Source organism: Selaginella moellendorffii, unplaced genomic scaffold (assembly GCF_000143415.4).
Source record: "Selaginella moellendorffii unplaced genomic scaffold, v1.0 SELMOscaffold_6, whole genome shotgun sequence".
Classification (NCBI taxonomy): Eukaryota; Viridiplantae; Streptophyta; class Lycopodiopsida; order Selaginellales; family Selaginellaceae; genus Selaginella; species Selaginella moellendorffii.
In genome coordinates, this window is record NW_003314267.1 from 2,653,992 (window position 1) to 2,677,645 (window position 23,654).

At 48.4% G+C, this 23,654-nt stretch overlaps 8 protein-coding genes across 10 annotated transcripts; 5 read left to right on the top strand and 3 right to left on the bottom strand.

Annotated features, from left to right (window-relative positions):
• Positions 1-1,168: 1,168 nt before the first annotated feature.
• On the top strand, positions 1,169-1,811 carry LOC9634913 (DNA-directed RNA polymerases I and III subunit RPAC2). The gene is made up of 3 exons (XM_002965590.3): positions 1,169-1,307; positions 1,368-1,444; positions 1,538-1,811. Exons 1-3 carry the CDS (start codon positions 1,201-1,203, stop codon positions 1,657-1,659), a joined length of 306 nt encoding a protein of 101 aa, XP_002965636.2. The 5' UTR covers positions 1,169-1,200; the 3' UTR covers positions 1,660-1,811.
• On the bottom strand, positions 1,693-3,422 carry LOC9634914 (transcription factor HHO2). 2 transcript variants are annotated; one of them, XM_024670136.1, is made up of 6 exons: positions 3,299-3,422; positions 3,041-3,227; positions 2,693-2,967; positions 2,278-2,638; positions 2,142-2,218; positions 1,693-2,087 (listed from the first exon to the last, which is right to left on the bottom strand). In XM_024670136.1, exons 2-6 carry the CDS (start codon positions 3,216-3,218, stop codon positions 1,716-1,718), a joined length of 1,263 nt encoding a protein of 420 aa, XP_024525904.1. In that variant the 5' UTR covers positions 3,219-3,227; positions 3,299-3,422; the 3' UTR covers positions 1,693-1,715. The 2 variants fall into 2 exon arrangements, with proteins under 2 accessions (XP_024525904.1, XP_024525903.1); XM_024670135.1 differs by having other exon boundaries at positions 3,041-3,232.
• A 330-nt stretch (positions 3,423-3,752) lies between these two features.
• Positions 3,753-7,079, top strand: LOC9636050 (MLO-like protein 14). The gene is made up of 16 exons (XM_024670134.1): positions 3,753-3,840; positions 3,890-4,243; positions 4,315-4,372; positions 4,445-4,656; positions 4,710-4,826; positions 4,897-4,963; positions 5,024-5,118; positions 5,171-5,245; positions 5,302-5,387; positions 5,442-5,491; positions 5,548-5,588; positions 5,645-5,815; positions 5,860-5,895; positions 5,952-6,019; positions 6,079-6,139; positions 6,190-7,079. Exons 2-16 carry the CDS (start codon positions 4,103-4,105, stop codon positions 6,829-6,831), a joined length of 1,920 nt encoding a protein of 639 aa, XP_024525902.1. The 5' UTR covers positions 3,753-3,840; positions 3,890-4,102; the 3' UTR covers positions 6,832-7,079.
• Position 7,080: 1 nt separating this feature from the next.
• Positions 7,081-7,793, bottom strand: LOC9634915 (probable eukaryotic translation initiation factor 5-1). The gene is made up of 2 exons (XM_002965937.2): positions 7,744-7,793; positions 7,081-7,696 (listed from the first exon to the last, which is right to left on the bottom strand). Exons 1-2 carry the CDS (start codon positions 7,791-7,793, stop codon positions 7,108-7,110), a joined length of 639 nt encoding a protein of 212 aa, XP_002965983.2. The 3' UTR covers positions 7,081-7,107.
• A 1,337-nt stretch (positions 7,794-9,130) lies between these two features.
• On the bottom strand, positions 9,131-11,236 carry LOC112344988 (pentatricopeptide repeat-containing protein At2g34400-like). The gene has a single exon (XM_024670754.1). It carries the CDS (start codon positions 11,234-11,236, stop codon positions 9,131-9,133), a length of 2,106 nt encoding a protein of 701 aa, XP_024526522.1.
• A 3,852-nt stretch (positions 11,237-15,088) lies between these two features.
• LOC112344989 (G-type lectin S-receptor-like serine/threonine-protein kinase SD2-2) lies at positions 15,089-17,350 on the top strand. Its single transcript, XM_024670755.1, has one exon. It carries the CDS (start codon positions 15,185-15,187, stop codon positions 17,330-17,332), a length of 2,148 nt encoding a protein of 715 aa, XP_024526523.1. The 5' UTR covers positions 15,089-15,184; the 3' UTR covers positions 17,333-17,350.
• A 7-nt stretch (positions 17,351-17,357) lies between these two features.
• LOC112344796 (probable LRR receptor-like serine/threonine-protein kinase At1g67720) lies at positions 17,358-21,413 on the top strand. 2 transcript variants are annotated; one of them, XM_024670131.1, is made up of 14 exons: positions 17,358-17,705; positions 17,785-18,331; positions 18,387-18,895; positions 18,951-19,071; positions 19,136-19,207; positions 19,269-19,337; positions 19,388-19,459; positions 19,519-19,793; positions 19,861-20,120; positions 20,173-20,299; positions 20,360-20,428; positions 20,488-20,674; positions 20,734-20,866; positions 20,934-21,413. In XM_024670131.1, the coding sequence occupies exons 1-14, from the start codon at positions 17,621-17,623 to the stop codon at positions 21,294-21,296; spliced, it is 2,889 nt and encodes a 962-aa protein (XP_024525899.1). In that variant the 5' UTR covers positions 17,358-17,620; the 3' UTR covers positions 21,297-21,413. The 2 variants fall into 2 exon arrangements, with proteins under 2 accessions (XP_024525899.1, XP_024525900.1); XM_024670132.1 differs by having other exon boundaries at positions 19,864-20,120.
• Positions 21,267-23,545, top strand: LOC9634918 (endoribonuclease Dicer homolog 1). The gene is made up of 6 exons (XM_002965595.2): positions 21,267-21,592; positions 21,669-21,826; positions 21,882-22,643; positions 22,705-22,866; positions 22,917-23,269; positions 23,317-23,545. Exons 1-6 carry the CDS (start codon positions 21,370-21,372, stop codon positions 23,483-23,485), a joined length of 1,827 nt encoding a protein of 608 aa, XP_002965641.2. The 5' UTR covers positions 21,267-21,369; the 3' UTR covers positions 23,486-23,545.
• Positions 23,546-23,654: the final 109 nt, after the last annotated feature.

A 23,654-nucleotide genomic window follows, 5' to 3' on the forward strand; every position in this document is an offset into this window, starting at 1 on the left:
AACGAGGACTGGGCTCAAGGGTGCACCACTTATTCCAAGATCTCCAGAATTGCTGTCGGAGTTGGAGCTGGAGCCGCGTTGCTACTGTTGCTTGGACTTATAATCGGCATCATGAAAATTCTCAAGACCAAGACAGTCCCAAGCAGTGGCAAGTGTAAGAGCGACGACTTTGCTGGTGGCGAGCTCGCTCATTTCACGCCCAAGCAGCTCCATGCAGCCACGGATGGTTTCAAGCAGCGGTCTTCAAAGGGTGTTACATCCAAGGAGAGGCTGTGGCTGTCGAGAGGCTGATCAAGTTCGAACCAGAGCTGAGCACCATTGGGACCCTTCAACACGTCAACCTCGTCCGGCTTCGAGGATATTGTGGCAAAGAAAGGCTCCTGGTGTACGAGTTCGTCGAGGGAGGATCGCAGGACAGGAGCCTCTTCAACCGAGATCTAAACGGTGCTGAAAACTCGGTCGTGCTCAGCTGGAGCCAAAGGTTCGGGATTGCTCTCGGGACTGCCAAAGGACTTCCATATCTTCACGAGGAGTGTCGAGACCGGATCATCCACTACGCCATCAAGCCCGAGAACATCCTCCTGGACGCCAAGATGAAACCCAAAGTTGCCGACTTTGGCCTGGGCAACGAGAGTTTAGCCGAGTTGTGACGAGCATGAGAGGAACCCGCTTTAAACCTATGATATTGATCGACTGCGACATCGCCATTGCTCCTGTCTATCGGCTACCCTGCACCAGAGTGGCTGTCAAACATGCCCATAACCCCGAAAGCCGACGTCTACAGCTACGGGATGACGCTGCTGGAGATCATCAGTGGTCGCAGGAACATCGACTTCCGAAACGACCAGATCGTCTTCTATCCCCTGTGGGCTTCTCAGCAAGTTTGCAACGGTGAGTTCTCGAAGTTGCCAGGTGATCGTCTCGAAGAGTGGAATGAAAAAGAGCTACGCTATTTGGTGCATCCAAGACAGCGAGAAGAATCGAAAACCGTGGTGGAAATGCTCGAGGGAAACACCAAGGCTTATTTTCCAGAGCCGTGTGTTCCAAGTTCTCTCGACTTGTGGCTTGATATTCAAGAAGAAACAACCATGCCAGTAGACAACGAAGATCAAACACAAAATCTTTCGAGCTCAAATTTTAAATTTAAATATTCCGTTTGCTTGTTTAAATATTCCTTTGGCTGGAGCCCTAGTTTGAGCTATGGCGGTGGAGCTCGGCTCAGACGTGGAGCCCGAGTCTTCCACGTTCTGCATCAATGACGAAGATCACACCTTCGGCAACTCTATTCGCTACGTTCTCAACGGCGAGTAAGCGCTCTATTCTTCTTCTTCTTTGCTCGAATCTCTGGATTCTTTCGATTTCTCCAGCCCTCGCGTCACATTTTGTGGCTACAGCGTTCCTCATCCATCCGACAACCGTGTAAACGTTCGTGTGCAAACCACAGGCAAGTAACGGAGAAGATCGATCAACTCTCTCCTTTCTCTCAATTCTTTCTCGTGTTTGTAGACGATGGATCATATGTTTATTTTTTTTACAGGTGAATCTGCAAAGTCCGTCTTTAAGGATGCTCTGCGAGACCTCGTTCTCATTTGTGATCACGTATGCAGCGCGTTTGACGACTCCGTCGCGAGTTTCAAGCGTAGCCACCAGCAGCAGTAAAATCGTTCCTCGATCGTCGAAGAACGTTTGCGAAGTTTAAGTTGCTGGCTCGATCGTCAAGCGTTTGCCGTCGTCACCACTTCTTCGCTTTTGCTATCCTCGTTCTCTGTTACGTCGCCGTCGTCTATCTCTTCGTCGTGTTGCTCCACGGGTTTTTGTTTCCTGTGCTCGCAACCTTTTGCTTCGTCATCGATCGCCATACTTTCACTCTCGTGTTGTTCTTGGGCTGGAGTAGCTTTTGGTTCTGGCTGTGCTTCTTGTGGCACGATTGGTGATCGATAAAACGCTGCTGCTGTGGAGCTTTGCTGGAGAGCGGCGGCTGCGAACTCGCTCGCCCAAATCCCACTTACAACAACGACCTGTGCTCCTCCCGGTTCAGAGGTCTGTGACGTGGTCACCGTGGGCCTTCTCGTATGCAACCGGTATTTCTAGACGTTCCCAAAAGTCAGTGCCAGTTCAGAGATGGAAAAAGTTTTGCCTACCTGAAGATGGCTCTTGACTTCGTCGTTCGTGAGTCCATCTACTTTCATGATCTCTCTTATCTGCTTAGGCGTAGCGACTGTCACCAACAAACCGAGCTTGTCATCAGAGATTGAGCAAGAAGGAAAAACGTTTTACCGTGAGAACCTCCAAGTTGCTGCAGTGCGTTTAAGAATCGCCTGTGGAGCTCCGGGGACCAACACCGCCGAGCTTTACGTTGGCTGTTTGATTCAAACTGGGAGGATGTGGTGCTGCGAGCTGCCGGGGTCGTCGCTTCTACAGTCCGCTTCTCCACAGTGGGACGAGTTTCTTCGACTACGCCACTCCGTGGACTACTTTCCGAGGACGAGAGCGTCAATCCAGCATCGCTAGTGCTTCTCAAGCCCGGTTTCTCCTCAGTGCTTGGAGCTGCTCTCACGAAAGGTGAGAACGCACCGCCAGAGTTTGCAAAGATTCCCGGGACTGCGTGCTTGGCTTGAGGACGTGTTGGGGATTCTTTCTGAAAAAAACGACAAGATCATCAAAAGAACTTCTATAAACAATAGATTTCTACCTGTGTTTTGATTTGTTTCGCCTCACTCCACAGCTGAACCTGGGCCATCCAGCTTGGTTTGTCTAGGTCCGGATCACAAGCTTTCTCGTCTCGTTTAGATTCCTCCAAAGTTTTTGGTGGAATAAATTCCTCGAGCACGGAATCAGACTTCGCTGTGACACTGTCGTGTCCGATCGCTTCGTCTCTGTAAGAGCAGCTTAGTTTTAGCAGCGAAGAAGCAGTGGATGCATCGTTGTGCTGCTGCTCGGCCAAGTGGAGTTTCAAGGCTTCTATGGCTGGAAAACAAGAACAAGCCAAGATATTGTCACACACGGCTCTAAAATCTTGCTGGAGAAGAAATCCACTTACCCTCCGTGATGATGTCCATGCACAGCGGGAGCTCTCGCTTAAAAGCCTCGATCTTTCGGCGCTCCCCTTCCAAGGCCGTCACGCAGCCTTCGAGATTATCTCCGCCGAAAGAGAATGCCTTGGCCGATCCGCACGGATTCAGCTGCAGCTTCCATCCTAATGCTAGCGCGGAGCTCATCCTTGCAATCTATCCTGCGATCAAGCATTCGGCATTAGGCGCTCCCGATTAAATCGCAACGAGAGATTGTGCGCACAAACCTGGCCCCGCGATCGATCAAAGTTCGTAGAACAAGAATCGCCGCTCGAGCGATCGCCCTGACCTAGATGCCGAGAGAATGCTGTTAGCTCGCTACCATTTCCCAAATTCCCACGTTTTCTTCTCCCTCTTTTCGAGCAGCTTTTCTGCCGGTTGACGCGTACGTCCGCCTATTTGACGGGTACGATCAAGAATATCCCGGATAAGGATAAGGTATATCCGAATAGGCGGAAGGATCTCCTATTCGCACTCGTGAAAGGTCGCCGCGTAAGAGAATCTATGAATATCCATGGCTTACAATATTCCAGGTTCGAATATCCAGTAGATTCGGCTAGAATCCACGTTTTAATCCTGTCTCACGTGGAAGATTCCTTTAGGGTTCTTGAGGGATTTTGAAAATTTCCGCCAAAAGTTTTTTTTTCTCATGAAACGGGGCTTAGGGCTTGTTGATCTACCAGCGAGGCAGTCAAATCCTTGTGCCATCAAGGACGGCGCAGCAGCTGACCTTTCAAGATCACGAGAGCGACGGGACGACTTTGGCGAGGTAGGCCATGGATTTGGAGCGCTGGCTAACCACAGATTTCATCGCCAAGGGGAAATCGGGGGTCATTCACACACGCATTGCGAGAAAGCGGTAGCAGCTCAGTTCCGGGGTCCATATCGGAATTCCCCGCGCAACGCCAAGCAATCAATGCTGTGATGGTGAAGTTCGCCGCGCGTCTTCTTCTTGACGTGCTGCTGAGCTTCGGCTGTGATTTTGCTGCCCTGGGCGAGAAGAGGGCTTTTCGGGCGAGCATATTTTCGCCATGGCAGGTGGAGGGGGAAGCGATCCTTCTACGAACACCAGGTCGCTCGAGTATACCCCAACATGGGCTGTGGCAGCAGTGTGTTTCATGTTCGTCATCGTTTCTTTGATCGGCGAGCGATCGTTGCATCATCTGGGAATTGTAAGGATTACTCTGTTTCGTTTTTCTTTTTTTCTTCGAATCAAGTTCTAACTTTTCTTTCTTCATCACAGTGGCTTTCCAGAACAAAGCGGAAGCCTCTTAGAACAGCATTGGAGAAAATGAAAGAAGGTAAGGAGTTTTCTATGCGAATTTGGTGCAAGTTTACATTCTTATTGGAGCTTTTCTTGGTGGCTACAACAGAGCTGATGCTACTGGGATTTATTTCTCTGATCATCACCGTCACTGCGTCCTATATTTCCAAGATATGTATAAGATCGTCATTCTATGATAAGCAGCGAATGCCTTGCAAGCTGCCTCACAAAGGCGACGCTACATATGATCGAATGATGGGCACAAGTTTGCTGGAAATCCCTCGTCGAGAACTGGCATCCACAGCGCATTCTTGTCCAAAGGTAAGCGATCAATATCTTTTCGAGAGAGCCTTCAAAGTGAAAATTTTGAACAGGAACACGAGCCTTTTGTCTCGTTCCTGGGCTTGGAACAGCTCCACCGCTTCATCTTTGTCATGGCAGTAACTCACGTCATCTATTCATGCTTGACAATGCTCCTGGCTATTATGAAGGTTCGTTCTCGATCAGAAATTTTGAGGACTTCGTCTGAATTGTGTCTCCTTTCCTTACTTGATTTTACAGGTATATAGCTGGAGGCCTTGGGAGCAAGAGGCCTTTGCCCACGCAGACAATCAAGAAAATCTTGCAGGTGAACATTTGTCAAGAGAGAGAATTCTTCCTGTTTTAATTGTGTTCTTGGCTAATGCAGCGCTGACCAGGAACTTAACACTCAAAAGGCAATCTACGTTCGTAGCGTGTCAGACGAGCACACCCGGCGCCAGCAACAGGCTTCTTCTCTATTTTGTTTGTACAGTTGTTGTTAGTCGCCATGTTTGGTGCTGACTTCTTTTTTCAGATTTGCTTTTTCCGTCAATTCGGTCTTTCGGTCACAAAGCCGGACTATCTTGCATTGAGGATGGGGTTTCTCACGGCACGTCTCTTCGGTGCTAATTTTGATGCGGTTGAGATGACACTTCCATTTTGCAGAAGCATAATCTTGGACCGAAGTATGACTTTCATCTTTACATGATTCGATCAATGGAGGACGAGTTTAAAGATATCATTGGAATAAGGTAAACCGTAGCAAGACTTTCAGAGCATAATGCTAATTTCTAAGTTTCTCTCAGTCCGCTCTTGTGGATCTTTGTTGTCTTGTTCATGCTCTTCAATGTGGAAGGTAAGGCATTCTTTTGTTTAAAGACATTGTTATATGTGACATTTGATATTTTGCAGGGACAAACTTATACTTTTGGATTTCTTTCCTTCCTATTGTGGTACGTTCTTAACTTTACTGCGACCAAGGATTCTTGACAGACAACGTAGCATGCAGATGGTTCTTGTCGTCGGCACTAAATTGCAACATATCATAGCGACGCTTGCCCTGGACAACTCTGGTTTATCTGGTCCGCTTAATGGATTCAACTTGAGACCTCGTGATGAACTCTTCTGGTTCAAGAGGCCACGTCTTTTGTTGCGCGTCATACACTTCATACTTTTCCAGGTGGGATAAACGGTCTCAACTTTTTTCTTACGTGAGTATTGCAGGTTGGTTTCGAGCTTGCAACGTTCTTTTGGATCTGGGTAATTTTGCTTATTCATTCCCACAGGACGTTTCTAATGGCTTGTATTAACTCTAGTGGCAATTTGGCTGGCACTCCTGCTACATGAGTCGAAGAACTTTCGTGTATGTTCGGGTGTTTTCTGGGTAAGTGAGATTTGACTTTGCACCCAGACGTGTCCAGCTGACAAGCTTTTCTCTTCCAGATTGCTTGTGCAGATTCTGTGCAGCTACAGTACGTTGCCGCTCTACGCAATTGTCACGCAGGTACTGTCTCAAAAGTCTCTAATACAACGACTGACTTCTTTTATGCACAGATGGGCTCGAACAACAAAAAGTTAGCTGCTCTGAAAAGCTTTGGCAACTCTCTGTACGTGGGCAAAGGGCAAGACAATAACGAGATTGGCTTCGTGCCAGAAAAACAAGCACCTTACAGCTACGAGCTGGGACCACTTCACAAACCCAGGACCGCAAGTGACGCAGCTAGCTATTTCAGCTCCGAGAGCACGTACCACAGCAAGCACAACAGCGTCGAACTGGACACCAGCGGCATCGAGGAATGGTACTTGAGCAAGCTCGGGGGCTATGGACGGGATTCCAGGCACTTGAGCTCGCGAGGCAGCGAGATCACAGGACCGCACAGCAAGCACAACAGCTTTGTGGCGGAGAGTTTCAGCGTCAAGCACAGCAAGCACAACAGCATGGAGATACAGACGAGCACAGGAGGATTCTCCCAGCCGGGGATTGTGGACAGCAACTTTAGCTTCAAAGTGACAACCGATGTAGTTATCCCAACCGATGATACTGCCGGGCTTCTGAGCGAGCACAGCGCTAGTGACGAGGCCGAGAGAGCAGTATCAAGACCACCACCAATCCACAGCAAACACGGGAGCTACAGCTCGGGAGGAGTCGACAACGATTCAAGTGCTCGTCACAGCAAGCACAGAAGCGTCAGTTAAAACACAAGGAAAGAAAAGAACCAAAAAGAAAAAACCGAAGCAAGAAAAAGTTTAAGAGTGACAAAGTTGGCTATGAGTTCATGAGTTCTTCCGCAATGATTTCTCCACCCTCTCAAGAGCATCGTAAACTTCCTTCCGAGCGTACCACGTCCCAAGCTTCCATACGAGTTTGCTAGCAAGGTTGCAAGAATCAATCATTTGGTAAGTGTATATGTATCTTACGTAAATCTCTTACAAATCTTTCATAAGATCGCCTCCAAGTTAAAGGATTTAGATTCAAGGAAGAGTCATAGATGTAGCAGCTCCAGTAAGCTGCTCTTTCATACGCTGGTGAGCAGCTTCTGGGGCTGCATCAGCGTGCCGCTCAATATGATCATCATCTCCGTCATCCTCTTCAAGGTTTTCATTCTTTCTGCTTTGGTTCTTTAGAATCACTTTGGCAGCCCTTTTATCTTTCTTGCTGCATCCAACGCTGCCGCTCTGACTGTAAAACTTCTTCATCACCTTGTTGCTGTTGAGGAGATCCACATCGGAAAGGTGGCCGCATGCTGCACACTTAAGACTTATCATCTTGTCCAGCAGAATATCAGTCTCCGGATTTCCGCACTTGTAACACTGAACATACTTCTCAATGAACCTGTCCAAGAGATCACACAGCTTTGGAGTTTCATGAGCGCCATTGACAATGAAAGTGTTGGTTTTGTCGTTGAAACTGGATTGTGCGCCAAGCTCACAGCCAAAGAACCTTGTTACATGTGCCGGGGAGCGTGAAAGTGCCTTAGCCACTTCCACCATATTCACAATGCTTGTCTTAATGCCATTGCCACGCCCGTGGATCTTGGTTGCCAGCTTTGGCATTTTGTACCTGCGTGCATTGGTCACCCATTAGAGCAAGTATTTCACAAACAATACCTGTAGAAAGCATCATTGTTGTTTCTAGAGCCAATATTCTGAAGTTCCATCATATCTCCAGGTGAAAGAATTTTTGAGTCAGTGGTTTTTTAGCTAAATCAAACGATAGTCACAATATTTTTATGTTCTTCTTTTTATGGTTTGAATAAATCCTATCCAATATATATTATTATTAAGATATTGTCATTATTTTATGCATGTATATATACACATGTAAATATTAAATTATTCCTATATACCTTAAAGCTCTTGTATTTTAAAAAGTTCTCTCAACAAATACTAATAAGTTTTGATGAAAGTTTAAAGTGAAAAATAATTTAATTGAAGAATGTACTAATTTATTATTACTCATCCATTTTATATCTCTAACCAACATTCTTTCATATTTGTTAATCTATATTATTTAAAGTTTTTTTATTTCATATATCTTTATGCCTCATTTATGAACATTGACAGATTAAATAATATGTAAAATACTTAAACAAACTTTAAAATATTTTATATATTATTTAATCAATCAATGTTCATAAATGAGGCATAAATATAAAATCACATTAAATTATAATATTATAGTATTATAGTTCTATTCTGAAGAAAAAATTAATTTACAAAATATTAGCTTTCATCGGTTCTATGATCCAAGTAAGCCCCTTGAAAAGTTTAATAAGTACAAAACAGTAAAAAATTAAATATAGTATAAAATAATATATTAATATTTATTTGCTACAAATTATTTTTTAGGGAAATTTAAAGTTTGTAACTATAAATATCTGGGTGACATATGTTTTCCAATATAATAATAAATCAATATTTGATATATTATAATAGCATAATCTTTATTTTTAGAAATTTAATAAACAATTGCTTAAAATTCTGTTACATTTATTTAAATAACTATAAATATTTTGAAAATTTGAAATTAATTTAATTATTTAACATTTTAAATGCTCTCGCTAAAATTTAGATATAACTAGGATTTTAAAGGTTTTGATTCATTTATTAAATAAGTTATTAGAAAGAACTTCTCAATTAATTTTCTTCATCTATAATTGATTCTAGTTTTTATAAGAAATATCTTATTTTAATCTTTTTATAACACATCATGGGCACCTATAATTATTGGGATTATCCATGTCTATAGCAAAAGTCTTTCTTCATTTTCTTTTCTATATATGGCCAATCTCCTCTCTCTTGTCCCAATTAACTCATCCAGAAGTGTTGCCTAAAATGATCTCAGGCACGACCACCGTGATCCTTCTTGCACTCACAGCTTACCTGATGGGTGGTCATTTCACTCTTGTTGAACTCGTTGAGATCAACAAACATATTTGCTCGACCAAAAACTTTTCCATTTCCATGAGTTCTTCCGCCTCATTGAAGACAATTGCTATGAAAACTTTTCCATTTCCATTAGTTCTTCCGTGTTGTTTTCTCCTCTCCCTCTCGCAAGAGCGTCAAAAACTTCCTTCCGAGCGTCCCACATTCCCAAGCTTCCATACAAATTAGCCATGAGAACGTATCCCACCTCCACCACCTCGGTACTCGCCTCGAGCAGGGACTCAAACGCTAGCTTCGCTACGCCGAAGTTCTTCCAACGGCAGCCAGCGGCCAACACCGTCGTCCATGTCAATCCAGTCGGCCTCACAGGCATGGAATCCACCATCGCCACTGCTTCCTCCAGCCGGTTTGCTCGACCCAGCAAATCGATCACGCAGTGGTAATGTTCCAGTCCCGGTTGAATGCCATAACTCGAGCTCATAACTTGGAAGTATTCCATGCCTCTCTCGACGAGCCCCGCGTGTCCACAGCTCGATATCACTGATAGAAACGTGATACCGTCGGGCTCCACGCCTTCGTCTAGCATGCTCTGGAAGTAGCTTAGAACTTGGTGGACGCTTCCCTGGCGACTTAATCCCGCTAGCAATGAACTCCAAGTTACCGTGTCGTTCCTGTCGATCGAATGGAAAACCTGGCAAGCTTCGTTGATGCTCCCACACCTGCTGTAGAAATCGACCAGGCAGCCGGCTAGAGAAGAGTTGTTTTCCAGTGATCCAGTCCTGCAAATCCCCGCGTGGAGTGCCTTCCCGAGCTGGAGAGCTGCTTTGCCTCCGCAGGCCTTGAGAGCAGCACCGTAAGTTCGAGCGTCCGGGGAGATTCTCTCCACCAGGATCATCCGTTCGAGGAGCTCCAGTGCCATCTCGCTCTCGCCACTCTCGGCGTATCCCAGCAGCAGCGAGTTCCAAGTGACGAGAGCGCGCACGGCCATCTTGTCGAAAACTCTGCGAGCGTCCGGCATGGAGTTACACTTGGTGTACATGTCGAGGAGGCTCGTCGTCACGTAGATATCGTCCCTCGTCGCAGCTCCGAATGAGTGGATCGCCATTCCAGTCTCCAAAGACGCGATCTTCACAGCTTTTCTATCGACTTCACTGCTCTGTTCCTCCACTGCCATGCTGCTGCACGCCTTGAAAGCAGCGACGAAAGTCCGATCGTTTGGCTTGAATCCTTCGCAAACCATCGCCAAGAAGAGCTCCACTGCTCTTCGTCCATGTCCGTTCTCCGCGTAACCAAGCAGCATCGCATTCCAGGAGATGATATCCCGGCGAGTGATCCTGGAAAACACTCCTACGGCATCGTCCATGCTTCCAAAGTTGGCGTACATGTCACACAGCGATGTCGCTACGAAAGTATCACGGTCGAGGCGACCATTCTTTGCAGCATGCAAGTGAAGAGCAAAGCCTCTCTCCAAACACCTGATCTTCACAGCCTTTCCATCACCACCGAGTATCTTCTTCTCTTCCCTGGCGGAGATCTTCGTGCATGACTTTACCGCAGCAACGTAAGCTCTGGAATCCGCGTAAACGTTTCTCTCTCCCACCATTCTCTCGAAAAGCTCCAGCCCAGCCTCGCCATCTCCACTCTCGGCATGGCCGAGGATCAGCGAAGTCCACGACACGATATCTGGATTCTCCATCCGGAAGAACACTTGCGAGGAGTCCACCACGCTGCCACACCTCGCGTACATGTCGATCAAAACATTGGCCACGAACTTATCTCTCACGTCCAAGTAAGATCTCGCTGCTCGAGCGTGAAGATCCATGCCAATCTCCAGCGCTCTAGCCTTGACAGCCACTCCATCCAGCTCCAACTCCATCGCTGGATCTCCCGCCGCCAATGCCAGACACGCCTTGATCGCTGCCACAAAAGTCCTGGCATCTGGCTCGCATTCCATCCGCGAGAAGAGCTCCAGGGCGATCTCTCCCTGGGCATTGGTGGCATAGGCGAGAATGAGAGCGTTCCAGACGGCGGCATCGAGGTCATGGCGAGGGATCCTGTCAAAGAGGGCGCGGGCATCAGCCACATTTCCTTGCTTTGCAAGCCTACTGATCGATCTGCTTGCCTGGAAGAGCTGATTCTTGTGGAGCTCGCGCCGGCGATTCGACTCGTCCTCCGGGAGCTGGAGATGGCGGTGACGCCGCGCTGCTACCGCCATGTCCATAAGCCCTAAACGTGAGAATAAAACTGTGAAACGCAAACTCCAATCGATTAGCAATATCCATTCCATCCCTTTGGGAGAATACAAGCAAAGTAATAAAAAAACCATAGGAGACTTTACTATTTTCCAGTGAGCCGAAAGAACCCCATTGTTCTCCACGTGCTTTAGTGCTCCTATTTGGTCAAACTTCTGGAACTTTAAAGTTGAAAGCTTATATAGAAAGTGAGCCAAGAATGCTACAAGCAAACGTGATTGATAAACCAAAAATTCTCCATTGATCCAGACACCAAACCAACAGGCCAACTTGAAACACGAATAAATCGTTGAAATGCTTTGGGCTGCCACATCATACCATCTAGTTGAATCTAGCCGCCAGCAAAATCGCGATGAAATTTTACACTGACCATGCTACGGCCGATCTAGCGGAATGAAAGCGCTCCGGTTTCCCAAAGAATGCGCGCTGCTAAAGCGCCGCTTTCCGGAAGATCGAGACGCGAGAGAGAGAGAGAGAGAGAGAGAGAGAGAGATTTAGGTTTAGCGCCAAGGCATATACCCCGATTTAAAACTGACTAAGGCTTACCAGATCCTAGGGTTTTGAGTGGGGATGGGCTACTCGACGCAGCCATGGCGCAGCAGCAAGATAGGGCTGCTGGAATTCGTGGACGTCTCAGGCAGGATGATGGAGAATTTTCTTCTTCCAGGGGATGAGAGCCAGAGTGACAGGGAGTACCTGGAGATCAATCTTGCCCACGCGGGTTTGGGCGGGCGGCAGGCGGCCGAGGCGCGGCAGCTGCTCGACGCGGTGGATTTTGCCAGGAGATGGAGCATCGAAATGGGCGATCTGGTGGAGATCCAGCGCCGCGTGGTGGGGAGATCAAGCGAGGGATTGCCATGGCTTGTGAGTTGGCTTGTGAGGTGGGCTTTCCCAGATTTTAGGAGCAACGAGGCCCGTGACGAGCTGCGCGACGCAATCCTTCCCAAGCTCAACGCGCGCCTTGCCCAGTCGCAAGACCCTCTCGAGCGAGTCAAGGCGGCGGCATGGTTTTCTAAGTGCTTGACGAGCCTGCGGCCCTTTGTCGATGGAAACGCTCGCGTTGGCGAGGTGGTAGTGTCGATCATCCTCAAGGATTGGGCTCCTTTTCCTCTCAGGATACACGATCGTGGATGGCTGCGCGAGCAATCAATTCCAAGGGATGGTATTGGAGAAGAGGAGCTTGCAGCCTTGATCCTCCAGCGGGCCGCATAATCGATATGTTCTTCCTTAGTCATGGCTTTCAATTCTCTCGAGATCTTTGAACGTGAATCTTTTAAACTTGCCTAGAATATCCGAATCGTCCGCTACTTGTGGACGCGGTGGAGTCGTCTTCCGGATGGAGAATCCAGATATCGTCGCTGATCCTAGGCCATGCCGTGGAGATGGCGAGGCTAGGTTGGAGCTTTTCGATGGTGGCGGAGAGAAACGTTTGCGCGGATTCCAGATGGTAAAGTCAGATCTCCGCCAGGGAAGAGAAGAAGAAACTCGGTGGTGATGGAAAGGCTGTGAAGATCAGGTGTTTGGAGAGAGGCTTTTCTCTTCATTCTCACGCTGCGAAGAAAAAATAGCGACATCGCTGGGATACACGCAGAACAGACAGGGACGAAGAGCAGTGGAGCTCTTTCTCGGCGATGGTTTGCGAAGGATTCAAGCCAAACGGTCGGACTTTCATCGCTGCTTTCAAGGCGTGCAGCAGCATGACAGTGGAGGAACAGAGCAGCGAATTTGATAAGAAAGCTGTGAAGATCGCGGCTTTGGAGACTGGCATGGCGATCCACTCATTTGGCGCTAAGACGAGGGACGACATCTACGTGACGACGAGCCTCCTCTCGATAAGATGGCCGTGCAACTTGCAACTCCGAGAGAGTGGCGAGAGCGAGATGGCACTGGAGCTCCTGGAACGGATGATCCTGATCGAGAGAATCTCCGCAGAGGCTCGAACTTACGGATGCTGCTCTCATAGCCCGACGATATCATGTTTCTATCAGTGATATCGAGCTGTGGATACGCGGGGCTCGTCGAGAAAGGCATGGAATACTTCCAAGTTATGAGCCGAATTATGGCATTCAACCGGGACTGGAACACACTAACACTGCGTGATCGATTTACTGGAGCGTCCCACATTCCCAAGCAAGTTAGCCATGAGAAACCACCAGGGACCCAAATGCTAGCTTTGCCACTCTCAAGTTCTTCCACTGGCAGCCCGCGGCTAGCACCGTCGTCCATGTCAATCCAGTCGGCCTCACAGGTATGGAATCCACCATCGCCGCCGCTTCCTCCAGCCGGTTTGGAAGGATCGCCTCTCTTGCGCGAGTGAGAGGAGAAAACAAACTCATGGAAACTATGGAAAGGTTTTCATAGCAACCGTGATGAATGCCGGTTGAATGACAGACACCTCTGGGGCAAGATAGAGACGACCACCCAACAGGACATGAATGAAGAATGCGATTTAGAAGATCAAGACGCTGCAAAAATACCCAAAAACTATTGGAACGCTGGTCTACTTTGTATATGTCCGAGATCGTCCTAGGCTCGAGAGCGGAAATGATTGACAATACACATTTATGTTTATATGATGATAACTTTATTCTAATGCCTATATCCTGCCATCAACTTCTGTGTTTGTAGACCTCTTCTGGTAAGCCTGTCCTTCGCAGCGTCTGTGACTCTTTTCCAAACCCTTCCAACGCACCACCTTTGCACAGTCATTGGCAATGCTTGACAAAGACCTTGGAAACATAAACAGCTGCACAATCACATCCGAGTAGTCACGGTCTCTGAAACATTCAAGGCTCTCTAAATTCTCTGGAAACTTCCTCCGGAAAGCTTTTGGGTAGTGGAGAGGAAGAGCGGATGGTTGTCGCCGTAGAAATCAACTTTTATTTCCACTCGGAGTGGAATCAATGACTTGAACCAGATGATGGAAGCCGACAGGAGATACGTGCTACTTGACAGCCAGGAGCGCGTGAGAGACTACTGCAGTCCGTATCACAGGAGGTTGCACATCGAGGTAGGCGAGCGAGACAATTTCAAGGGTGGTGCATGGGTTCCATATTACGATTATCTGCTGAAGAATCCCAAGGGTTGGCGGACCACGGTGGTATATGGTTGTAGGATGTTTAAGGCAACATCAGAATCGAACCCTTTTTTTCTCCTCCCAAGTATGCAGCTTGGATTGGCGACCTTCGGAACAAGGTCGTGGATGGAATTTTCTTCCTTCCGTTGGTGTGGAACTTGCATGCTATGACAGGGCTGTTGCTTCCAGGGATTCACAGGGCAAGCTGCATTTCTTTGCTCTACAGGCTACAACGAATGAGAAATCCCACAGGCCCAGTGTTGGGGAGTTCATGAATCTTGGAGTGGTGGAGAAATGGATATCTTTTGAGGACAAGTCATCGGGATGGCAGCCCAAGCACGACTGGACATTGCATTATACATTGTCTGCTTGAACCAGTCCAGATTCGGTGATTTTGCGTCTTCCAAATGGGAAATACTTTGGCATGGCTGGATATACAGTTCCTTTTCAGGACGCTTTTCGCCACAGCCTCCATCATGGCCTCCAAGAGACGCTCAAGCAAGTCACAATGAAGTAAGAGCCTTCAAATGGCATCTGCCAAAAGAGCAGCAGTAATATGAGTTCTTGTGTCACTATTGGAGGAAAAAAAACTTGTAATATTACAACAGAAAGAAACACACACATATCTCAGTGAGAGTATCTTGAGCAAGACAGGGCTCCACAGGGAGACTGGGGACAAAAACATCCTTGGGTTGTTGGAGGAGAGCTGGAGAAGAGATGAATTGCTCAGCAAACTCAATTTTATGAGGGAAATCAGAAAAATGACCAGCTAACTTTGACTTGACCAGATTAATGACGTGGACACCACGACCTTGGGTCAGCACACGACGATATAATGGCCTCTCAAATCGTCGTCATGGTCACGGCAAAGATCATGGCGCTGCTCCAATTCCTCTTCCTCTCTCTCCTCCCGCTCGCGCTCGCATACGATCGAATGCCTCTGGGATCGTCCCTGCTCACCACTGAATCTCTCATTTCGGCAAATGGCAGAGTGAAGCTCGAGTTTTTCTCCCCAACCGGAGGCAACAGCAGTGATCTCTACTTAGGCATCTCCTTCAACACCACAACCAGAGAAATCATGGAATTCATCCCCATCTGGATTGCAAACCGCGACACTCCGGTGACTTCCAACGCCTCGCTCCTCCTCACTAGCAAAGGGGAGCTCCAAATCATCGATAGGGGAAGTATCATATGGTCTGGCGCTCCCAGCTCCAGCAACTCGGGAATCACCCAAGCGGTGCTCCTAGATTCGGGCAACTTCGTCCTCACTGACAACGCCTTCGATCCTAGAGACGATAACGCGACGTATCCCTGGCAGAGCTTCGATCACCCGGCGGATGCCTGGGTCCCAAGGATGAAGATGTTCCTGGGAGCCAACCTCACGGCCTGGAAGTCGAGCGTCTCTCCGGCTAGTGGGCGATTCGTCATGACCATGAGAACCTCTAACGAGTTCGTCATCTCCACCACGAATGATACGTCGCGGGAGTACTGGACGTCCGGTGCTTGGAACGGCAAGATCTTCTCGCTGGTACCGCAGATGACCGACAACTATCTCTACACGTTCATCTTCAACGCCACCAATCCTCCATCCTTCACTTGGTTCGAGAAGAGCTTCCAGCACTCCATCTTTCGCCTCGGGCACGATGGAAGGATCGAGGTGAAGCAGCTGGATGGAAACGGAAACTGGTACACCCCCTGGGCCGTCCCGGCTAACATCTGCGACGTGACTTCTCTCTGCGGATCAAACTCGGTTTGCTCGAGCAGCTTGAATCCACCCTGTAGTTGTCCCACCGGATCGAGCCCGAGCAACGACACTAACTGGAGAACCGAGGACTGGGCCGAAGGCTGCACCGCTCTCTCGAGCCAAGCACGGAGAAGTTCTTCCAAGAACTCGGGAGTTGCCATCGGAGTCGGAGCTGGCATCGTGCTGTTGCTGCTGGCAGGACTAGCGGCGTTTGTGATCGCCAGGAGAAGACGCAAGGCCAAGAGAGTGAGCTCCAGCAGTGGCAGCAGTAAGAGCGATCAAAGGTCCATCTATAACTTTGTTGAAGGCGAGCTCGCCAATTTCACGTTCAAGCAGCTCCATGCAGCAACCGATGGTTTCAAGAAGCGTCTCGGGAGTGGCGGCTTTGGAGAAGTTTTTAAAGGGAGCATCCAAGGCCAGGCCGTGGCTGTCAAAAGACTGATCAAGTTCGATGACAAGCAGTTTCGAGCGGAGGTGAGCACCCTTGGCACCGTTCAACACATCGACCTCGTCCGGCTTCGAGGATTCTGTGCCGAGGGAAGGCTCCAGAGGCTTCTGGTGTACGAGTTCGTCGAGAGAGGATCGCTGGACAGGACCCTCTTCAACCGAGATGCTGAAAACTCTGTCGTGCTCAGCTGGAGCCAAAGGTTCGGGATTGCTCTCGGGACGGCCAAGGGACTGGCATACCTTCACGAGGATTGTCGACACCGGATCATCCACTGCGATATCAAGCCAGAGAACATCCTCCTGGACGCCGAGATGAAACCCAAAATCGCCGACTTTGGCCTGGCCAAGCTTCTGGGACGAGAGTTTAGCCGAGTTGTGACGAGCATGAGAGGAACCCGCGGCTACCTTGCACCAGAGTGGCTGTCAAACATGCCCATCACCCCCAAAGCCGACGTCTACAGCTACGGTATGACGCTGCTCGAGATCATCAGCGGCCGCAGGAACATCGACTTCCGAAACGACCAGATCTTCTTCTATCCCCTCTGGGCTGCTGAGCAAGTTTGTAACGGTGAGTTCGCGAAGTTGCCAGATGATCGTCTCGACGAGTGGGATGAAGAAGAGCTACGCCGGGCTGCCAGAACTGCTATCTGGTGCGTGCAAGACGAGGAGATCAATCGGCCCAGCATGAAAACCGTGGTGCAAATGCTCGAAGGACGTGCGACTGACTTTCCAGACCCTGTGAAGCCGAGCTCGTTTGAGATCTGGCTTGAGTTTCAAGAACAAAGTGCCTGACAAGCGTAGTGGCATGGATTAAGAAAGAAGTCAGATCAGCGATTTCTTTTGGAATCTCGGTTGGATTTTCCAGCCAGGAAACCCACCAAACGGAAGACCAGAAAAGCAAAAGAATTAGTAAAGGAACTCGTATTGCTGTAGTAGCCCTGATTGAAGGAAGAAGTCGCCCTCCTCGTGCTCGAGAGATCTTCCTAGAATGCGGCCGCCATTTGAGACGACCCAAGTGGCAAAGTATGCGTGTCCAGGTTCGTAGTTTTCTATGGATTGGGCTTGTGGGTGATCGCCACCATGGATCGAATCTCTCTCCTCCTCTTTTTCTCGCTCGTCTCGCTCGTGATCCATCAAACTAGCCTCGAAGTTTCAGCTCAACCAGGTGAGTGAGAAGAAAATCTCTTCCCCTACCTTGAAGTTCTTCCCTGCTAAAGCAAGGAACTCTTTTATCCTTTTGGCAGGATTTTTGAGCTTGGATTGTGGAGCGAATGCAAGCTATACGGATCCAGCCACCGGAATTCGGTGGCAGCCAGACGCTTTCTTCCTCTCGAGTGGAGCAAGTAACAGCGTCATCCAACAGGTATCAAACTCTTCCGTCCGGAATCCATACAGGCAGCTTCGATCTTTTCCTGGACCCGATCGCAAGAGCTGCTACTCGCTTCCTGTGAATGCCAGCCAGCGCTATCTCATCCGAGCAACTTTTCTCTATGGAAACTACGATGGCCGAAACACTGCTCCCGAGTTTACCATATATCTCAACGTTACGCGCTGGGCCGAAGTGAGGGTGGAAGATATCAACCGTGAAGTTTTCGTGGAGATGCTGTTTCTCTCCCCCGGATCGACGCTGGAAGCTTGTCTTGTGAGTGGAGGAACTGGAGTTCCATTTATCTCTACTCTCGAGCTTAGACAACTGATTGGATCCATGTACTCGGCTCCATACGAAGGTCGAGCTCACCTCCAACATATCGTTCGCATCAACTTTGGAGCTCTCACAACCGACGACGTGAGGTAAGAAAAATCACCAGAGTTTTTCCTTTCTACAACTTTGCAGCAAAACTTTCAGGTATCCGGATGATATAGTCGATCGAAGATGGCAGTCGGATCTTACCAGGCCAAACAATCTCGCCGCGGAAGCTCCCGGGACGATCCGAGTGAACACAACTTCGACGGTAGGAGTGGATACGGCTGCCGAGAGGCCTCCCGAGCGTGTCATGCAAACCGCAGTGGTGGGATCCAATGGAAGCTTGACGTATCGCTACTTGATCCCAGAGTTCCCGGCGTTTGCTTTCGGAAGAACTTACTTTGCGGAGATCCAAGAGTTGAGAGCCAGGGACGTTCGAGCTTTCACCTTCATCCTGCCCAACGATACGTTCTTTCGAAACCAAGTTGTGAACCTCCGGAATGACATCGGTGCGTTTCAAGCCTACGAACCTGGATATGACAACATCTCTTTGCCTGGAATCATAAACTTTGCTTTCCAGAGAACGGCGGAGGCAAACTTGGGTCCTATACTCAACGCCATGGAGGTGCTGAGGATTGTAAACAGGCAATCTCCCACAAACTTGGACGATGGTACTCAAGTTCTTCATTTTCTACGCTTTCATTTCATATGATCCTTTTTTTGCAGTGAATTCCCTCGGCCAATTCATTCAGCAGTTTGGACTCTCTGGGACGGGAGATCCATGTCTTCCCGTGATGTGGAACTGGATAACTTGCAGCAACGATGGAATTCCGAGAGTTAATGGAATGTAAGCTTTGAAAATGTTTACCATTGTTTTGTTCAAGTTCGAAGCTTGTTTTTGTGCTGAACAGAATACTTCCAAACAGTAACTTGAATGGTACAATCCCTGCTGGTGTTTCTCAAATGACAGGCTTAAACATATTGTAAGATCTTCGTCCAGTTTTGTTTCTCATCTCACGTCTTACGTTTCTTCTCTTCCCGCAGAGATCTCCGAAACAATTCCTTGTCAGGTTCTATACCCGATATGAGTCGACTCTCTGTCTTGAGACAACTGTAAGTTTAGTGAATTGTCCTAGGAAGGTATTTGAGCGTCTAAGTTCCAGGCATCTCGAAAGCAATCGTCTTAGCGGAGACTTTCCGGAATCTCTCCAAAATATACAAACACTCCAACTACTGTAAGTAGCTCTTGTCAATCCAATATTTTATAGACTCCATTCATTTCTCCTGTTGCTAGATACATCCAGAACAACCTTTTAACTGGAAGTATACCCGAGGACCTTCTAAACAGGCGTGGCTTGGATTTCCAGTACTCTGGAAATCCAAACCTGTGTACCAGGGATTGCTCGAACAATAACTCACGATCGAGAGTTATCGGAGGAATTGTTGGTGGATTGATAGGAGGGATACTTCTCTGCGCGGCAGCAGCAACAGCAATATACTTCCTGTTCTTGAGAAAGAAGCCGAGATCATATAAGGGAAGCACTCCATCAAAAACTACTGCGGACCAGCGTAAGTCCTGAAAGTTTCGTTCTCTGGTTTCTTGCATTTCGTCTCTAACGAAGGAAAAACTCTCTAGCAGCGGACTCTTTCACGTCCATGATCTCCACACACCAGTCTCACGGATCCGACAGTGGGAGCTTCGTCCAGGAGCAACCAAGCGATGCGTATCGCTACTCGTTCCAAGAGATGAAAGAAGCATCAAACAACTTTGGCAACAAGATTGGCTCCGGTGGTTTTGGAACTGTCTACTATGGAAGGCTCAAGAACGGCAGAGAAGTTGCGATCAAAGTGTTATCAGCGACGTCGCACCAAGGAGCCAGAGAATTCTCCAACGAAGTAAGTTCTTTCTTCTTCCTCTTGGACCTTTCAATGAACTTGGCTCTTTCAGGTAACTCTCTTGTCTCGCATTCACCACCGTAACTTGGTTTCGTTCTTGGGATTTTGCCAAGAAGGAAGAGAACGAATCCTCGTGTACGAGTTCATGCACATAGGAACGCTGAGAGATTGCCTCTACGGTATGTGATTCTCGAGATCGAGCAAAGCACAAGTGCTAAGATTTTATTGTTCTTTGCCAGGTAAAGAAGAAGATCGACTCGTCCTGGACTGGACTTCGAGGCTCAAAGTTCTTTTGGACGCAGCAAAAGGTCTGGAAGTTGTCCAAAAAGAACTTTTTTTATCTTCTTCTTCTTCTTCTTCTATCCAGGCCTAGATTATCTCCACACTGGATGCAATCCGAGCATCATCCACCGAGATGTCAAGAGCAGCAACATTCTCATCAGTGACAAGAAAACTGGCAAAGTTGCCGACTTTGGCCTCTCCAAAATGACCTCGGAAGGGTCGAGCCTCGTCTCCACCACTGTCAAAGGAACAGTGGGATACTTGGATCCCGAGTAAGAGCTCTTCTCTCTTCTTCTACTTCTGTCTCTAAAGCTCGATCCTCTCTTCGCAGATACTACATGAACCAACGCCTCACCGAGAAGAGCGATGTCTATAGCTTTGGAATCGTTCTCCTCGAGACCATCTCCGCGAGAGAGCCTCTCAGTCCCGAGCTCTTCGAGCCGGAATCCAACATCGTCCAGTGGGTCAGTGCGATCTCTCGCGTAGTTCTTCTTCGATCGAGCTCATGGATTCCTCTTCTTCTTCTTCCAGGCTCGAGCGGCTCTCCAAAAGGGGGACATAAAGAGCATCGTGGATCCAGCGCTTGGCGACGCTCCCCGGATGGAATCTCTGTGGAAGGTCGGCGAGATCGCAATGTATTGCGTGGAGCCGCATGGGGTGAATCGACCAACGATGGCGGAGGTGGCGCGCGAGCTCCAGGAGGCTCTGGATCTCGAAGAAGAGCCGGTCGGCCTCGAATCATCGCCAAAACCACACAATCCCGACCAATTCGACGATGACGTAGAATCATCGCGAGCAGCAGCAGCGGGAACTCCCTACCACCTGGATGCGCCCAGAAATCCACGGTCGACCATGGATCTAAGCTCGGTCTTCGCCCAACCCCACGCCCGGTGAGGGTGTTCTTGGCGCCCAAATTCAAAATATCTTCGTTTGGAGGATATTCGCTAGGGTTTATGACGAGGGCGGTATGCTCCTCGCGAATCCACTGCCTTGTTTCAAGGCTTTGGAGCTTCAGCACAGATTTTCTCCGAGAATTCGAGCGCTGCGCTCCCGGTGGCGCGGCGCCAGAGCATGCTCATCGTCGGCGCCATTCGAGACTAGTAAGTGGAATTTGGTTGTGAGTTTTGTGGTTTTCTTCTGCTGCTACAAGTCGGGCCAGCAGCAGGAGCAGCCTTGGAAGAGAATTCGTGGTGAGAACTTGATATTCTTCTCAGGTTTAGCTGCGAGCTAGATTTTTATGGCGTGATTTTTGGAATTTCTCGCTAGATGAGCAAGAAGAATTTGATGCTGGTTTTATCCATAATTTTTCCGGGCTTGTATCTAAAGGGACTGAGAAGCTCCCACATTTGAGGAACCGGGTGGAGCGTATGATGCAGGCTATCCAGCTGAGGAAAGCAATAAACTACAACATCCCCGCTTCAAAGGTCTGATTTCTTTCCTTGTTTTCTCTACAGTCTCATAGAATTCTTCTGTTTGCAGATCTTGGAAGCTCTCACCGCTGCTAATTGTCACGAGCCATACTGCTACGAGCGCATAGAACTTCTCGGCGATGCGTATCTCAAGTGGGCCGTGAGCACCAGACTCTATCTAAAGTTCTCAGATTTTCCGGAAGGAGAGCTCACGATCACGCGTGGAAAGATCATCTCAAACTCGGCGCTTCACTACCTTGCCTTGGAGAAAGGACTTGAGACTTACGTGAGGATAAATCCTTTCGTGCCTGGAAGAGAGCCCACGGATCTCCAAGAGCTCTCAAGTAAAGTCCTGGCAAACGTGGTGGAAGCACTGATCGGAGCTTACTACGTCCACCATGGCGACAAAGGTGCTCGGCACGTAGTGGAGTGGCTTGGTATCGAGACAGGCTTTAGCGATGCCGAGCTCCAGATCGCCAGGGCTGGAAGTGTTGTTTCTCCAGAGGTTCTCAATTCGATCGACTTTGAGGGGCTGGAAAACACACTCGGGTATAGTTTTAGATCGAGAAATCTGCTCGCTCAGGCTCTCACGCACTCTTCTTCTCGGCAAGCTTCCATGGTTCCTATTTACGAGCGTCTCGAGTTTATAGGTGATGCTGTGCTGGACCATCTCTTGACAAGGCACATATACTTCTCCTACAAGGACTTACATCCCGGGCGCTTGACAGACTTGCGCTGTGCAGCTCTTAACAGCGAGAGTTTTGCTCGAGCAATGGTCAAGCACAAGCTCCATGCTCATATCTTGCACGAATCGAATGACTTCCACTCTCAAGTAAGTTGTTGATCTCTTTTCTTTAGTTTTGTTTGGACGAGTAGTTTCCTTTGCAGCGCAGATAAAAACTTATGCGAAACATGCGCTTAATATGGAAGAGAATGCCATCTATTCGTATGGTTTTGGAGCTGTCAAGGCACCGAAGGTGTTAGGAGATGTTTTCCAATCACTCGTTGGGGCAGTCTACATTGACAGTGGCTTAAACTTGGATCAAGTCTGGAAGGTCTGTTGTTTTTCTTTTTTCCTTTCTTTCTCTTAAACATGAAATCGCAGGTTTTTGAGCCATTGCTACAGCCGCTGGTGACACCAGAAGCAGTTCCAATCCATCCAGTCCGCGAGCTCTACGAGCTCTGTGACAAGCACTTGAAAAAACTGGAATGGGATTACTCCTTGTCCGGGGATCTGTTCCTAGCCAGGGCTCTCGTCGGAAACAAAGTTCTCGGCCGTGGTACAAACGTCCAAAAAAAGATGGCGAAGAAGCTGGCGGCCATCAATGCAATAGCGAAGCTCGACAAAAGCGCGTCCCCTCTAACACCGTCTCAAGAAGAAAAAGCGAGTGGAGAATTCTCAAGACAGGCGCTACATGAGCTGTGCTCTCAGAGAGGTTGGCCATGTCCAGACTACAAGTAAGTTTCTAGTTTTCTCCATCTTTTTATCGATCTTCGTTTTGCAGCACACACAGTGAAACCGGGCCGGCCCACGCAAAGATGTTTACATGCACAGCATCGGTTCGTATCGAGCAAGGAGAGAAACAAGAATGCATCGGTCAGCCAAGGCCTACGATCAACAAGGCCAAAGACTCGGCAGCAAGGGTGCTTATGGAAACTTTGCAAAAAAGTTAAGTCTTTTCGTTCTTTGTAGAGCTTTGATCATTTCAACGAAAGTTAAAAATTTCATGTTTTTACAAGGCTAGAAGGTGGCAAAACTTTGAGAGCCAAGAGCATCGAAAAATCTCTTCCATCCAACGTAGACTCCCTCGATAACCAGCGCAGCTAGATCCGCTGGAGGATA